Below are 17,886 nucleotides of genomic sequence, written 5' to 3'. Positions count from 1 at the left end.
ATAAGGGAAAAAGAGGTGCCCCGTTTCACAGCGAGAGGGGAGACATAACAAAACAACTCGCTGATTTATAGTGTTAAAAGTCTGTTGCGTCGCTTTTTGCAAGCTTTGCGCCCAGGGAGTTGGCCCCGGAAAGGCTCAGATCTCTGGACACAGTCCATGGCAGCTAACCCACTGCTCCCGATGTTCTGTGTTCTCCTGCGACATCTCAGTCAGGAGCACCGGCCTTGAATCAGCCCATCTCCAGAGCCACGAAAATCTGGCACCCTAAAGGTGCACTAGTCTTCCAAGCCGCGTCCCTGGGATATCAGAAAGCGGTCGGCCGTGAGACCCTGAGAGCGAGTCCCATTCCCGCAAAGAACCAAAGTCAGAGTGTAACTCCAGGTCAGGGTTTTCAAAAGAACCTTGAAAAGGGAAAAAAAGGAAGTATCAAAGATAGAAATAGAGCTGTTTCCGAAAATGCAAGCAAAGGAGTTGCCGTTAGCGCTATCTCGACTTTGCTCTACCCTCCGAGCCATGGGGTGGTAGGTTAGGTCAAGAGGAATTGTATCACTGTTACTTGCATTGCATTTTTTGCAACCCAACTGTGCACAAAACAAACTTTTGTATTTAAAGAGTAAATGCCAGAAATACTCAGAAGGTCAACTCTGAGAATCACTGCAGTTACAATGTGTGTTATCTAGAAATTGCATTGAAGGTCAAAGAGCTGTAGTCATCTGTAAAATCTATTTATCCAAAGTTGTGTGGTGATATGTAAAAGTTATTTAGAGACAGCAAGATCCCATAAGATATTTCTGACCTCCCCTTGTAGAGAAAGTATTTGTGCATCTGGTTAAATTCACCTTTTGGTCACAGGTTGCTTCCATGATGTTGAGGGTTGAGGAAAAATGGGAGGTGTGAAGGAAATACTGATATTGTTTACCTGTAATATCAGTGATGGTGAAGCCATATTCTAAAACAGTTTGATTTGGTGGTGTTATGTATAGCAGGTTTGTGTATTTTTATTTAGTTATGCACGATGAAAATTTCTAAAAGGAACTTGATTATTTATAATATCAACATAATAACACCATTTGGTGATGATGCTGTTGTTACTGGTGATGTCACTGCTGCAAGGTGATGCTACTAATGGATGGTGATGTCACTGGTGCTGGATGATGCTGCGGTCTGATTATGTTGTCACTGGTGGATAGTGATGTCACTGAACGCTTGTTATGTCACCAGTGCTAGATGGATACTGGTAGAAGGTTTTCAGCATTTGTGCGTGCTGCATTGTGATGTCAAGGATATATGGTGACATCACTAATGGCCAGTTACACTTTTGCGAATGTTGACCCTTTCATGTGAATACAATAGAATAGACCTTTACTGTCATTGTTCAAGATGAGATTGTGGTGGTTCTCCAGTATGTTCAAAACAGATATTTACAATAGATGTAGTATGGATTCATTAAAAAAAATCCCATATTTACATGCAACAAGTGACATCAATGGTCCATAACTCTCAAAGACTATTGGCAAGCCAGGGTGTAGCACAATTCAGCTGCACAACAGCCCCCTAGAAGGAGTTGTTTTTCAATCTTACTGTCTTGGCTAAAATGTTTCTGTATCTCCTACCAGTGTCCGGGCAGGGATGAGTGATTAATGATGTTACGTGCGTGTCATATGCTTACAGAGTTGTAGATTGTCTCCAGGTCCAGCAGTTAAGTTCCAGTGAGGTGCTGATCCATCCTAATCACCCACTGGAGTGCTTTGTGGTCTGTTTTGCTGCAGCTAGGGTGCCACAGTGTCATTCCATATATCGGTATGTTCTTTAACACGCATTGATAAAAATTGTCCAGCAGTTTTTGGGGTAGGTTAACTCTCCTTAAGCACCTCAAGTGGTACAGTCACTGTTGTGCCTTCCCTACTATCAAGGTTGTGTTGATGGACCAAGAGAGCTTCTCAGTGAAGTTCATCCCAAAAACTTGAAACTGGGGACCTTTTCCACTATCTCACCATTTATGAATAGTGGGGCTTGTTCGGGACCTCCTTTCTGTATGCAGATTTGTTATTGTTTGTGATTAGGCCAAATTAGAGTTGTGTTGTCCGCAAATTTGATGACTGAGTTTGTAGCATGAGCAGGAGGTGAGGAGAGAATAGAGAAGTGGGCCTAGTATACAGTCCACCGCAGAGCACCGGTGCTCAGGGTTAGGGGGACAGATGTGGTTGATGTGCACTTGCCTTGTTTTACCATCTTGGTACAATTAATGTGCAAGTCCAAGGTGCAATTACAGGTTGATATGCTAAGACCTAGATTGACAGTCAACTTGATTGGTAGCATGGTGTTAAATGCCGAGCTGTAATAAATGAAAAGCATCCTGACATAGGTGTCCTTGTGCTCCAGGTGTTACAAGACAGAATGAAGGGCGATAGAAATGGCATCTTCAGTTCTCTATTTGCCTTGTAGGCAAACTGGTGCCAGTCCAAGGTAACCGGGATTACGTCCTTGATCTGGGACATGACCAATCTTTTTAAGCACTTGGCAACTTGGTGCTGCATTGAGCACCACTGAAGTTAAGTTACAGCTAGTGTTTTGTCTCATAACTGAATCATGGCTTGAATATAACAGTAAGTATTGAATCTGATTAGGCTGAAAGAGGACTATTTCTCCAATATACTAATGACAGCAGCATGCATTGATGATGAACAGTTATGGTTCATTGATCTGCCATAACAGGCAAGTCATCCTGTCTCATTTTACCTACATTACTGAGGAGAGAATGGATCCATTTTGGTGGCATGAGGATCTTCACAGAGAAAGCAGGGCAGTCTGTCAGAGGAGCAGACAAGCCTTCATCCATTTCAGCCAACAGGTGAAAGCAGATTAGGTGGTTATTATGTGGGGCAGACCCATGAAAATGCTTTCTGATGATCAGGAAATGTACATGTGAGTCAGTCATCAAGAATTTCACAGACCTGTGAACATTCTGGGATATTGATATTGAATTTTACGTTAATCACATAACATTTTCTGCTGTTATTTACAAAGATTTACAATTTTTTTGGCAGATTGTTTATACCGTCGATTCTGTGATGAGTTTTGGCAGTTGTCCTAGAGGTAGCAGGGTCTACACAATGATCAGAACATTTTCCACTTTGATACAAGCAATGAAGTTTGCTACCCAATGCCCAGTGGGAATGTGCTGAAATTATCTACTGTTCTACAATCCTGCAGTCTTAGTTGTGGACAGATCAGCTTAGCCTATGGTGACCAAGACCAATTGGATGATGGGAACCCCCACCCAACGCCGTATGTGAGAAATGTATTTTAGGTAAGGAATACCAATGCCTATGGAAATGAACAATGGAATGAATTAGTGCGCAATAAAGAGAAAGGAGGAAAGGCATATATAGGTATTTGCCTTTGAGTTCCTGCAACATGAGCAGAGAAGTGGGAGTAAATCACCTTCCACCTTGGGCCTATTCCACCATTCACCAAGACATTGACTGATCTGTATCCTGGTCCCTCAAAGGCAGTAAGAGACTACATTGATTGCATGCTTAGAACAAATAAAAAGTAACCCCTGTGTTATCTTGGAACCATTTTTCTTTTATCATAACAGATTTGGAGTCAATGAACAGACTTATTGGTCATCAGAAACCTTTTATGGTGAATAATGTATTTCTATAGAATCTGGAAAGCTCCCCATTGACTGGAATCTGTTAACCCAATCAGGAAAGAGACATTAATAATGGATCACAAAGGCAAACAATGGAATGTGAAGCTGTTAATTCAAGTTATGTTTGAAGGATCTTCGCATTTTATTGATTTTAGTTTGAATTTCATGCAGGTTTGGCACTGTGTCTGTTGAGTAAAGGACATGATGACCTTTACAATGAGACTTCATACAACCTCTGAAACATTCTTTGCTCGGTTTGTACCTTATTGCAACTGACCTCAACCTCAGCACTTTTAAAGTTTTAGCGTTCACTCAGAAAGCTGTGTTAGCTTTGTTGTTGACCATGGCTTCAGCTGTCGAGGTCCTGAGCTCTGGAATTTACACCATAAACATCTCCTATTCTTATCTCCTTTCTTACAACTACCTCTAACTTTGTGATCACCTGCCTTAATTTTAGACAGTACTAACTTTGTTATCGCAGGTCACCTTATCCCCTAGGTAGATTGTTTGTGGTTAGTGTTGTTCTTACATTTAAACCAGTTTTATTTTGCTTCTTCAGGGATGGGAAGCCAGTGATAACAGAAGTATACATGACCGGTAAGTACTGTCTTCAGCAGTGTTAAACTAAGGCAGTAACAATAAGCTTACGTTAATTCTAGTACAAATTGTTAATGTTTACCCCAACAGTTCAACAGACCTAATAACCAGCAGACAAGGCCAACTGCATGTGTGTGGCAGAGCATTATATATGACAATGAAATCGCTTTGATCCCAGAAGGAGATGGACATTTGAGTGTTGTTTCTACAGATTAAAACATTGTGATCTGCTGAGGCTTCACTAACTTGTATTTACGCAGTTCCTTTACTATCCTATGCTTCTATTTGATGTATGTGGTATTAGGGAAGGTGACCAAAACCTTACCCAAAGAATTATGTTTCAGGGATCATCTTAACTGGAGATTTGGAAGGCTCCAAAGCAAAAGGCCTAAGAAGCCGAAAGCTACACCTGCAACCTTTGGGAAGTGAAGGAGTGTGTTTGATACTCGAGCAGGATTAGGCCATTGGGCCTATTGAGGCTGCACCACCATTCAATCGCGTCTGATTTATTATCCCTCTCCACCCCATTCTCCTGCCCTCTTCCATAACTTTTGATGCCATTACTACTCACGAACTTATCATCCTTCACTTTAAATATACCCAATAACCTGATCACCACAACTGTTTGTGGCCATGAATTCCACAGATTCACCACCCTCTGGCGAAAGAAATTCCTCCTCATCTCTGTTCTGAAGGGACATACTTCCATGTTGAGGCTATGCCCTCTTGTTATAGACCTCTCCTACTGCACGCTATCTAGGTTTCTTGATACTTGCTTTCAATGAGGTTTCCCTCTCATTCATCTAAACTCCAGCAAATACTGGTCCAAAGCCATGAAATGTTTCTCATATGTTAACCCTTTCATTCCCAGGCTCATTCTGATGAAGCTCCACTGCACCCTCTCCAGTGCCAGCGCAACATTTTCTTTTACAAAGTGTAGATACAGGCCCAAAACTGCTCACAGTGCAGTCTGACAAATGCCTTATAAATTCTCAGCGTTAAATCCTTGCTTTTATGTTCTAGTCCTCTTAAAATGAATGTTAACATTGAATTTGCCTTCCCTACACCAACTCAAACTGTAAGTTAACTTTAGGGAATCTGCACTAGGATTCCCTAGTCCCTTTGCATATCCAATTTTTGAATTTGCTCCTCATTTAGAAAATAGTTTATATTTTAAGTCTTTCTGTCAAAGTGCACAGCCATATACTTCCCTACTTCTTTGCCCATTTCCTAATCTGTCCATGTCCTTCTGCAGACTCCCTGCTTCCTCAACATTATCTGTCCCTCCACCAATCATTGTTTCATCGGCAAATTTGGCCACAAGCCACCAATTCCATCATCTAGTTCATTAACGTAGAACGTGAAAAGTCATGGACCCAAATCTGACACCTATGGAACACCACTAGTTACTGGCAGCTGACCGGAAATTTATTCCTACACTTTGTCAGTCAGCCAATCTTCTGTCCATGCTACAATCTTTCCTGTAATATCAAGGGCTCTTATCATGTTTGGCAGTGCCATGTATGGCCCCTTGTCAAAGACCTTATGAAAATCCAAGTAAACAACATCCATTGACTCTCCTTTGTCTATCCTGACTATTATTTCCTCAAAGAATCCCAACAGATTTGTCAGGCAAGATTTCCCCTTAAGGAAACCATGATGACTTCAGCCTACTTTATCAAATGTACCTTAAAACCTCATTCTTAATCATGAATCCTAGCATGTTGCCAACTATAAAAGGTTCATTGACCCATGATTTCCTCTCTTTTGCCTTTCTTCCTTCCTTATTAAAGTAAAGGTCCAGATATTTAGAGATTTGGAAAGTGGAATTTGCTATTTGTCATCCCGAAAGATGTTACAGAGTCAGGAAGGATCAGAACAAGGATGAAGATTTTCAGTCAAATGTTGATACCTTCCTCAAAACCCCTGCAAGCTTTCAAATAATAGTTAGTCACTTTAAGGCCAAAAGTATTGTGATAAATTTAATTATTAGTAGAGTAGGGAAAATAATATTCCATTTATACAGTGCATGTGGGAAAACATTGAAACCTGAAATCACAAACTCTTAACCTTTCTGTAGATCATTCTTCAACACAAAAGCAATAGGTTGAGTGAACTCGGCCTTTTCTTCTTGGAGCAGCGGAGGATGAGAGGTGACCTGATAGAGGTGTACAAGATAATGAGAGGCATTGATTGTGTGGATAGTCAGCGGCTTTTCCCCAGGGCTGAAATGGCTAGCACGAGAGGACATAGTTTTAAGGTGCTTGGAAGTAGGTACAGAGGAGGTGTAAGGGGTAAGTATTTTTTACGCAGAGAGTGGTGAGTGCGTGGAATGGGCTGCCGGTGGCGGTGGTGGAGGTGGAAACGATAGGGTCTTTTAAGAGACTCCTGGATGTCTACTTGGAGCTTATAAAAATAGAGGGCTATGAGTAAAGCCTAGATAGTTCTAAGGTAGGGACATGTTCGGCACAGCTTTGTGGGCTGAAGGGCCTGTATTGTGCTGTAGGTTTTCTATGTTTCTGTGAGTCAGCAGGGAGACTGTGAAGACATTAGCTCCTTACACAGTCAGTGCAAGAGCTGTATATTACACCTCATAACTTGTCACACGAACAGGCTATAGATGTACAAGTGAGTAGCACAAGTTCTCTTTGAGATTATCTCCTCCTTTAGCATTTGATCCTTCAGAGATCAGCTCCTTACATCCCTCTCACCAATGTTCTAAACACAAATGCATGTGGTCAAAGCAATAAGAGATGGATGAATCACATTGCACAGTGAGATGCAAGACACCCCGAGATAAACAAACACAAATTCTTTTGTTCTTGACTAGTGGCGAGATGATAGTGCTTGCTACTCTAACAGATATGTCACTCACCCTTTATACAAGAGGGCCCAGTCTCGCTGCAGCCTCCAGAGCCTGTGATGCAGAAGATGGTACTAGCCGCAAATGAGCGTGGAATTCCTTACAACAGGCAGCAATACAACCAAGGGCTTTCTGCAGTAACAGCTGCCTTGTACAGTGGCCAAGGAGCCAGTCATAGAGCCTCATGATGCAGAAAGAGGCTTTTCAGCCCTTTCTTTATAATAATCTTTATGCCATCTACTTGGTCAGTGGTGGTGGCATCCGTTTGTCTCGCGAGACCATGGATCTGCGCCTGGAAAGTCTTGCTTGTGCCGTCGCGGTGAGGCGATGCTAGAGTGTCCTCTCCAGGGCGCAGGCCTGGGCAAGGTTGTATGGAAGACCGGCAGTTGCCCCTGCTGCAAGTCTCCCCTCTCCACGACACCGATGCTGTCCAAGGGAAGGGCAAGGGCCGATGCAGCTTAGCACCAGTATCGTCGCAAGAGTTGCCAGAACGAGTTTGAAGGCAACGTTGGACTGCCTTAGGGACTCCAGCTCCGGATTTGTCCTCAAGGTTTACTCCCGAAGTCTTTCCCATGAGTGAGTATGGCCGCAAGGCAGCGGAGGTTTGAAATCAGAGTTTCCCTCTCTTAGATGGACTGCCTTCCCAGGCTGACGAGCTCCATCCGCCCGAAGCACTGGTTTTAAGGCGCCAGGACCCGCCTTCACCCTTTCCCCTGTCAGTAGAAACAGTTCCGCTGGGCTTAGAGGCTAAGCCACATGAGAAGGCCAGGAGTTGGACTTGGTTGTCAGAGACTATTTGAGGCACATGCCATGAGGAGCACTTTTAGGTAGTGGGAGCTTGTCCCCACTACCACCCCTCAGCTTGACAACCTTGGAACCACTTGGTCAGTAGCCTTTTATTTACTGGTGATTCAGGCGCTTGTCTGGATACTCTATCAACATTGTAGTGTGTCCCACATCCAAACCATCCTTTGAGTGAAAAATTCTTCCTCTAGGGTCTTTATTCTTTGGAGCATAGTTGGTTGAGGGGGGACTTGATAGAGGTGTTTAAAATTATGAGTGGGATAGATAGAGTTGACGTGGATAGGCTTTTTTCCATTGAGAGTAGGGGAGATTCAAAGAAGAGGACATGAGTTGAGAGTTAAAGGGCAAAAATTTAGGGGGAACATGAGGGGGAACTTCTTTACTCAGAGAGTGGTAGCTGTGTGGAACGAGCTTCCAGTAGAAGTGGTTGAGGCAGGTTCGATGTTGTCATTTAAAGTTAAATTGGACAGCTATATGGACAGGAAAGGAATGGAGGGTTATGGGCTGAGTGCAGGTCAGTGGGACGAGGTGAGAGTAAGAGTTCAGCACAGACTAGAAGGGCTGAGATGGCCTGTTTCCGTGCTATAATTGTTATATGGTTAGAGTTCTAAACTTCTCCACCTACAGGAAAGATGTCAATGAGATTGAAAGAGTACAGAGAAAAGTTACAAGGACTCTGTGGGGGCTTGAGGGCCCGAGTTATAGGGGAAGTTTGAGTAAGTTAGGACTTAATTCCCTGACGTGTAGGAAAGTGAGGGGAAATTTGATAGTGGTATAGAAAATTCAGAGTGGTATAGATAGGGTGAATGCAAACAGGCTTTTTCCACTGAGGTTGGGTGAGACTAGAACTGGAGGTCATGGGTTAAGTGTGAAAGGTGAAATATAAGGGGAACATGAAGGGGAGTTTCTTCACTTAAGCGTGTTGAGAGTGCGGAATGTGCTGCCAGCAGAAGAGGTGGATGCAGATTCAATTTCAATGTTTAAGATATGTTTGGATAAGTTCATGGATGGAAAGCTATGGAGGGTTATTGTCCAGGTACAGGCCGATGGGACGAGGCAAAATAATATTTTGGAATGAGCTAGATGGGCTGAAGAGCCTGTTTTTGTGCTGTAGTGTTCTATACCCCTTACTTTAACACTAACCCTCCAGTTTTAGGTGTCACTGCTATGGGAAAAGATTCATTCTTACCTACCCTATATATGCCCTTCGTCATTTTGTATATTACATCAGATCCCCTCTCAGCTTCCTGCACGCTAAAGACAACAAATCCAGTCTGTGGCTAAATAACTGAAATACTGCATTCCAGGCAACACCCTGGTTAATTTCTCCTGCACCCTTCCCTGTGCAACCAGACTCATCCTATCGTGTAGCCATTAGAGCAAAATGCAATACTTCAGATGTGACCTAACCAAACTTTTGTAAAGTTGGACTATAACCTTCTGGCTAATGAAGGCAAGTATTCCACTTATCCTCTTCTCCACTTTATCCACTGTGCTGGCACCTTCAGATATCCTTAGCCTTGTACGCCAAGTTTCCTCTATTCCCTACAGTACTATTATTCATTGTGTATGTCACCACACGCTCCCGTTCTGACATGTCGGTCCATGGCCTATTCTACTGCTGTGACGAGGCCACTCTCAGGTTGGAGGAGCAGCACCTCATATTCCATTTGGCGAGCCTCCAATCTGATTTTCTATTAATTTCTCCTCCCTCTTATTTCCATTCCCCATTCTGTTTCCCTCTTCCCCTTCTCCTCACCTGCTTATCACCTTCCTCTGGTGCCCCTTCTCCTTCTATTTCTCTCATGGTCCTATCAGATTCCTTTTTCTTCAGCCCTTTTCCAGTACCACCAATCACCTCCCAGTTTCTCTCTTCATCACCCCTCTCCCACCCACCTACCTTTCCCCCTCTAGTGGCTTCACCAATCACCTGGCAGCTTGTACTCCTTCCTCTCCCCCCACCTTCTTACTCTGGCTTTCTTCCCCTTCCTTTCCAGTCCTGATAAAGGGTCGAGGCTGGAAACATCAGCTGTTTATTCCCCTTTATAGATGCTACCTGACTTGCTGAATTCCTCCAGCATTTTGTGATGTGTTGCTCAGGATTTCTGTCATCTGCAGAATCTCTTGTGCCACCTTACACTTATCAGGACTAAATACCACCTGCCATTCCTCGGCCTATTTTACCTGATGAATGCCATCCTGTAAGCAATGATTTGTCCACCGCACCACCAGCAGCACAGAACTGTACCATGGCTTATTGAATGTTTGGTATTGTGAAGGCACTCCAGTTTGAATACTCACCAATTTGCTTGTATTTCCTTTTCTTATTGTACCTAACTATAACAAGTTCTGGTATCACCGGAATATCAATTGCATATGTGGTTATTGATGTGTGAATCAACCAGCAAGCTCAGGGGGTTAAGAGAAACACTATTAGTTACACACTTCCAAACGTGTACCCTCTTGCAGTTGACTTCATTCCAAGGCAATTTCACTGTTCACTGCCCTGTTACCTGTAAGAACCTTCTGGAATGGTTGATAATTTCCCACTAAGGTCAGAAAGTCATCTGGTATTTGAGAATCTAAGTGTTCTCATGCGGTCTCGATTGTTAAAACAATGTTACTGCAATGCGCCATTTCCAGCCCAGTAAGGGACCCAGTGTGATACTCAGTCACATTTCCATGTAGCTGTGTGTGGTCCCACAGGGTTAAACATTAAATCCTCATTATTAGTGGGGAATAGGGGTATGGATCTTCCATGGATAATTAACCAACTTTGGGTATTACTAGTTGTTAAATTTAACCCCCAATCCATTCCCCCACTCACACCTGCCCACACTCTGGGACACCGAGCCACACCAGTACCACACTCCGGAAGTCTCACCCACACTTGTACCACAAAGTGTCCCACACTTTGGACTCCAGTCACAGCCCACCCTGTGCACTGACCTAACGAATACAGCTATGCTTTCCCATTGTTTTGGAACCTCTGGAAAAATATGGAAGTCATGTCTGGGGCCGATTTTGCAAGTACATACGTCCCATGGATATTAAGTCAGGTAAAATACCAAGAATGTAGTATAATGGGCAATGAGCAGAAAAACTATTTTAAAAATTGTAATACTATTCCAAATTTATTTCTATTTAAATAAAACAAAATGAAATCCCTGTGCAGAAAAGTGAAGAAGTGAGAGATGTTCCCTTTAAGGCCTCCAGTGAGGGAGTATGTTGGCCATTGTTGGGAACTGTTTCATATGAACATTCATCCAACCAAAATGCCTTGAGGTTAAGCTGACCATCACTTGTGGACAACTGATTACTGGTTCCTAGAACTTATGATATGGTCTTGAGGGTCAATCATCAAAGCTAGCTGAGCTTAGCTGACTGGGCTCCTCCTAAAGTAGCTGGGTAATGGGACATTTTTGGAGGAAAATGTTGGTGAGGGTGGGGGTAGGAGTGAATACAGCACTTGGAATTTTGTGTTCCCTTCAGATGAAGCCATTTCCAATCACCCCTCCCTCTCCTCTTCTGTGTCCTCCATCACCACCCTCTCCTGGATAGCTCTGTGGCCTCGGAACAGAACTGAAAAGTTGCCAGCCTCAGAGGTGATGGCTAAAAGTGAACATAGAACATAGAATAGTACAGCACAGTACAATGTTGTGCCGACCCTCAAACCCTGCCTCCCATATAAGCCCCCACCTTAGATTCCTCCATATACCTGTCTAGTAGTCTCTTAAACTTCACTAGTGTATCTGCCTCCACCACTGACTCAGGCAGTGCATTCCATGCACCAACCACTCTCTGAGTAAAAAACCTTCCTCTAATATCCCCCTTGAACTTCCCACCCCTTACCTTAAAGCCATGTCCTCTTGTATTGAGCAGTGGTGCCCTGGGAAGAGGCGCTGGCTATCCACTCTATCTATTCCTCTTATTATCTTGTACACCTCTATCATGTCTCCTCTCATCCTTCTTCTCTCCAAAGAGTAAAGCCCTAGCTCCCTTAATCTCTGATCTTAATGCATACTCTCTAAACCAGGCAGCATCCTGGTAAATCTCCTCTGTACCCTTTCCAATGCTTCCACATCCTTCCTATAGTGAGAACAAGTGGGAACAAAATATGCTGAACATTTGACAGACCCCCCTCTACTGGTGCACTGGCACAGTTCAGATTAGACCCGAGAAGTGTAGCCGTGAATTGATGTAGCACTTCAGGGTGATACTCATCTCTTTGTTACCACTGAAGTTCTTTCAGGTCACCATTTTTTATTGGAAACGTCACCAATTTACACACAGTAAGATTCTACATACAACAGTGTGATGATGAGCCAGTAAGGGTTCAGTAATCTTGACTGGCCAGGATGTTTGGGGTCAACTTTTATTTCTTCTTAAAAATATCACCTTGGAATCTTCCACATTCTGAGAGAACAGAGAAGATCTTAGTTTAATATCTTTTCCAAAGACTCATCCTTAATATTAGGGCCCTTTAAATACAGAAGGTGGGTGGACAGAATACACTATCTATTGTACTGGTATGCATAGACAGTTTGAGAATAATTCCATTCTAAGTACTAACTTAATTCTTAACTGTACTTACCATTGCTTTGAACCGACTGCTAAGTATTAATATCAAATTGGTGGAGCATTCAACAATCAATAATCAGAGGTAGAAGTTACTCTTTTATGCACAAAACTTAAACAATTTATGATGAGTTGGTGATGAGAGAGAACCTTCCTAGGTTCATGGGTTCGGACGAGGTTAAATAGATTGAGTTAAGTATGATTAGAGGAGACTAGTCTAACTGGTTAGATGGGGAAAATAGCTTTGAAGACCGATTGAATGAATTGTACTTATTTCTTTGGAACAAAGAAGGATTAGGGGAGACTGATTGAACTATTTTAGAGGTTCGGGTAAAAAGGAAGGATCGCTTTCTCTTAGCAGGGAGATGTAAACAAAGGGGTTGGCAAGTTAGAGGGGAAATAAAGAATAAATTTTGCCCAAAAAAGTGTTGGAGGCCTACAACTCTACGTATTCAGAAATTCTCGTTTGTAGAGTATTTGGATGCGTGTGCAGAAAAGCATGACCAGCAGGATTATGGTCCTATTGTAAAATGTGATTAGGATAAATTGCATGTTTTTCAACACAGACAATCCCAAGAGTCTATGAGGCTGGAAATGCTAAGAAAGAAGAAGTAAAATTAAGAAGAGTGTAGAGTTTGTCTACCTTAAAAATTTCTTCACATAATTAGAATAGCTTGGCTCTTGAGACAGAGTTAATTTTATTACGTCACGAAGGAACCAGAGAGATACTTGAAACCATCTACCGTAACAACCATCATGTTATTTTAGACGTGACAGAGTGGGAAGGATGGTGTTACTAGTTAGGGAAAATGTCACGGTAGTGCTCAGTCAGGACAGACTGGAAAACTCATCTAGTGAGGCTTTATGGGTGGAACTAAAATGGGGCTATATTACAGACCACCCAACTGTCCACAGGGTTCAGAGGAAAAAATTGTAGAGAGATCACAGACTGTTGAAAGAAACATAAGGCTATTACAGTAGGTGATTTTAACTTTCAACATATTGATTGGGACTCCCATACTGTAAAAGGATTAAATGGGAAAGAGTTTGTCAAGTGTGTCCTGGGAAGTTCCTTTAATCAGTACATAGAAGTCCCAACTACAGAGAGTGCGATTCTATATCCTATAAGGAGACAGGGCAGATGACAGAAGTATGTGTAGGGGAACACTTTGCATCCAGTGGTCAAAGTTATTATGGAAAATGACAGTTTTGATCCTCGAGTTGAGATTCTAAATTGGATAAAGGCCAATTTTGATGGTATCAGAAAGGATCTGACAAGTATGGATTGGGACAAGCTATTTTCTGGCAAAGGAGTGCTTGATAAGTGGGAAGCCTTCAAAAGTGAAATTTTGAGAGTCTGTCAGAAGAAAAGGTAAAGATAATATGTTTAGGGATCTTTCGTTTTCCAGAAATATTCTTCTTCTTCTTCGGCTGTCCATTGATTTCGATGTTGACTGTGCTGAGAGTTTTTACTCCAACACGCCTTGCACAGTAATAAGACAGACGGTGTGGTGCCCCCACCATACAGTCTCTCTAGGCTTCCAGATTTGATGCTAAGTGGTACACAGGAGTGTAACAGACTTAGCGGATAAGGAAGCTGCCCTGCAGTGACAACTAAATAGTCTAGTGATGCTGTCCGTTGATCAGCACTCTGGTTCCTCCGCATGTCACCAAGGTGGCTGTACCATTGACCCTTTTGGATTCATCTGCCACAGACACCATCAGACGCCCTGCTGCCGGCGTCCTCGTTGGGTGCAGCCTTTGTCTGAAGAGGCATAACCTACAAAGTAGCAAAGGCAAGCTTACCTCCTTGACTTAGCTATCAACTATCCTACTACTAGATCTGGTCTAGCAGTATACCGATGGAACATCACCCTCACGGCTAGGTTAGAACTGCCAGAGAACGCATCTCCACCGTACTTCGCTGATGTTCGGCCAGTGTCACACCTACGCCACAGTGAGGCACCAAGGTAGGATTTTGTAGGATTTTCATATCCAGAGATATTAAGGCCCTGGTTAAGGAAAAAACTGGAGGTGCATAGCAGGTATAGGCAAGTAGGAACAAATGAGGTATTTATGGAGTATAAGAAATGCAAGAGAACACTTAAGAAAGAAATTATGAAGTCTAAAAGAAGGCATGAGATTGTCCTAGCAGACAGGGTGAAGGAGAATCCTAAGAGATTCTACAGATAAGTTAAAAGGAAAGAAACGGGTGGCAAGGGACAAAATTTGTCATCTGGAAGATCTGAACGGTAATCTATATGTGGAGCCAAAAGAGATATGAGAGATCTTAAAAGGATTTTTTGCATCTGTATTTATTCTGGAGATGGACACAGAATTTTTAGATGTGAAGTAAAGCAGCAGTGAGGTCATGGACCCGATGCAGATTACAGAGGAGGAGGTGTTTACTGTCTTAAGGTAAATTAGGATGGATAAATTCCCACGTCTTGACAATGTGCTCCTTGGACCCTGTGGGAGGCAAGTGCAGGAATTGCAGGGGTCATAGCAGAAATATTTAAACCATCTTTAGCAACAGGTGAGGTATCGGAGGGCTGGAGGATAGCTAATGTTGTTCTGCTGTTTAAGAAAGGATCTAAAAATAAACCAGGAAATTATAGGCTGGTGAGCCTGCCATCAGTAGTGGAAAAGTTATTGGAAGGTATTCTCAGGGACCAGATATATGAGTATTCTGGGTAGACAGGAACTGATTATAGATAGACAGTGTGGCCTTGTGCATAGTAGGTTGTGTATAACCAATCTTACAGCAAGTTTCCGGGAAAGTTGAAGAAGGCAAGGCAGTGGATGTTGTTTCCAAGGACTTTAGCAAGGCATTTGACAAGGTCCCACGTGAGAGGTTGGTCAGAAAGGTTCAGTTGCTTGGCATTCAAAATGAGATATAAATGGGATTAGACATTGGCTTTGTGGGAGAAGCCAGAGAGTGGTAGTAGATGGTTGCCTCTTTGACTGGAGGCCTGTGACGAGTGGTACACCACAGGGATTGGTACTGGGTCTGTTGTTGTTTGTCATTTACATTAATGATCTGGGTGATAATGTGATTAACTGGATCAGCAAATTTGCGGGTGACTCCAAATTGAGGATGTAGTGGACAGTGAGGAAGACTATCATGGCTTGCAGCAAGATTTGGACAAGATGGAAAAATGGGCTGAAAAACAGCAGATGGAATTTAATGCAGACAAGTGTGAGGTGTTGCACTTTGGGAAGACCAACCAGTGTAAGCTTTACACAGTGAGCATTAAGGCACTGAGGAGTGTGGAATGGATCTGGGAATGCAGGTCCATAATTCATTGAAAGTGCCATTACAGGTAGGCCTTCATAAATCAAACTATTGAGTACAGGGGATGGGTTGTTATGTTGAAATTGTATAAGACATTGGTGAGGCCTAATTTGGAGTATTGTGTGCAGTTTTGGTCACCTAACTACCTACGGGAAAGATGTAAATAAGGTTTGAAAAGAGAAAATTCACAAGGATGTTGCTGGGACTGGAGGACCTGGGTTATAAGGAAAGATTGAGTAGGTAAGGACTTCATTCCCCGGAATGTAGAAGACTGAGGAGAGATTTGTTAGAGGCATACACAATTATGAGGGGTATGGATAGGGTAAATGCAAGCAGGCTTTTTCCACTGAAATTGGGTGGGACCACAACAAACTTCTAAGGGGAACATAAGGAGAAACTACTTTACTCAGAGCATGGTAAGAATGTGGAACGAGCTGCCAGCACAAGTGGCGCATGCAAGCTTGATTTCAACGCTTAAGAGAAGTTTGGATAAGTACATGAATGGTAGGGGTATGGAGAGCTATGGTCCAGGTGCAGTTCGATGGGACTAGGAAGTTTAACTGGTTCAGCATGGACTAGATGGGCTGAAGGGTCTGTTTCTGTGCTGTACTTTTCTTTGATTCTATTATTCTGTAAAACAAGTGAGGAAAAGTGTGAGGATGCATCTCTATTAAAGAGGAAGTGCCACATAGGCTGAGCATGCTCATCCTGGACTGCAATGTCAGTGAATGCCTACGATTGTCAGGAAGAGTTGGAGCAGGTCGTACGGGGTGATTGTCAGTCACTGTTCTCTTCCCTTTCATTTTGTTCCTGTGATCTTCCAATCCTTGCCACCCTGCACCCCCATCAATGAGTACAGCTTCTCACTATGCATTGTCCAACCTCCTGTCATTTTATATACTTCTGTCAAATCTTCCCTTGGGCTTCTCTTCTATAGAGAACATGCTGAGCCTCTCAAATCCACTCTTGTGACTGTAGTCCCTCAACTCAGGAAATATAACCAGATATCTTTTTTTTTGAACTTTCAATAATATATTTGCATTTTTCCAACAATCTAGTGACTAGAACTGAATGCAATAATCTGTACAAAGCCAGACCAGTGTTTTATAAAGGTTCAGCATGATCTCCTGCTTTTATTCTCTGTGCCTTTATGGGTAAAACCCAGAACGGTATATGCCTAACAACTTGGGGAGATTTGGAGTTAGATATGGGATCAGGAGAGTGTAATCACAAAAATATATTAGATTTATACCACATGTACCACTAAAATAAAGCATATCCTTGTCCGTAAAGACTTTGCAAAGTGTCTCTGTAAAAATGTGGGAGAATGAGACTAAAGTGGAATTTTGGCCCCAACACTAAGCGGTACGTGTGATGTAAATCTAATACTGTGCACCAGCCAGGTAACACCATCTCTACTGTGAAGTATGGAGGAGGTAGCATCATGCTATAAGGATGCTTCTCAGCAGCAGGGACTGGAAATCTGGTCAGGATTGGTGGGAAGATGAATACTGCTAAATACAGAGAGATGCTGAATAAAAACCTGCTAGTCCATGCCGGAAAGCTTAAACAAGGGAGGAAGTTTGCGTTTCAGCAGGGCAACGAACCAAAGCGCACTGTCAGAGCAACCATGGAGTGGCTTCAAATGAAGAAAACTGATGTCCTTGAGGGGTCCAGTCAGAATTCTGACTTTAACCCGATCAAACATCTCTGGCAAGACCTCAAGATTGCTGTCCACTGCCACTTCCCAATGAACCTGACACAGCTCGAACAATTTTACAATGTGGAATGGGAAATCCTGCTCCATCACATTGTGCAAAGGTGTTAGAGACTGTGAGAGGTGGTTTGATGAAGCAAAGGGGGGTGAATACTTTAGAAATGCTGACTTTTCACTTTTTCAGTCTTTAAGTTTTCATGCTTTATAATTTTCCCTGTTTTTAGGGCTCTACTGTCAAAAAAGGAGTATGTGATTCACAAATAAAAATTCTCAGTTAAATTGATCAACATCCCTGATTGTAATAGTCACTTATGCGAACAAAGGGTAGGGGACTGAATATTTTTTCAAAACACTGTAGGAGTTCTTGAAATTTA

At 42.7% G+C, this 17,886-nt stretch overlaps 1 protein-coding gene across 1 annotated transcript in view; it reads left to right on the top strand.

Annotated features, from left to right (window-relative positions):
• The window catches only part of ptpn20 (protein tyrosine phosphatase non-receptor type 20), a 412,353-nt gene that overhangs the window by 307,653 nt on the left and 86,814 nt on the right, over positions 1-17,886 (top strand). The window contains exon 34 of the mRNA XM_072282567.1: positions 4,218-4,255. Coding sequence (XP_072138668.1) covers positions 4,218-4,255 — 38 coding nt within the window. The remainder of the gene's footprint in view (positions 1-4,217; positions 4,256-17,886) is intronic.

The sequence above is a fragment of the Mobula birostris genome, chromosome 18 (genome assembly GCF_030028105.1).
Source record: "Mobula birostris isolate sMobBir1 chromosome 18, sMobBir1.hap1, whole genome shotgun sequence".
NCBI lineage: Eukaryota > Metazoa > Chordata > Chondrichthyes > Myliobatiformes > Myliobatidae > Mobula > Mobula birostris.
This window is presented reverse-complemented; position numbering and strand designations above follow the sequence as displayed.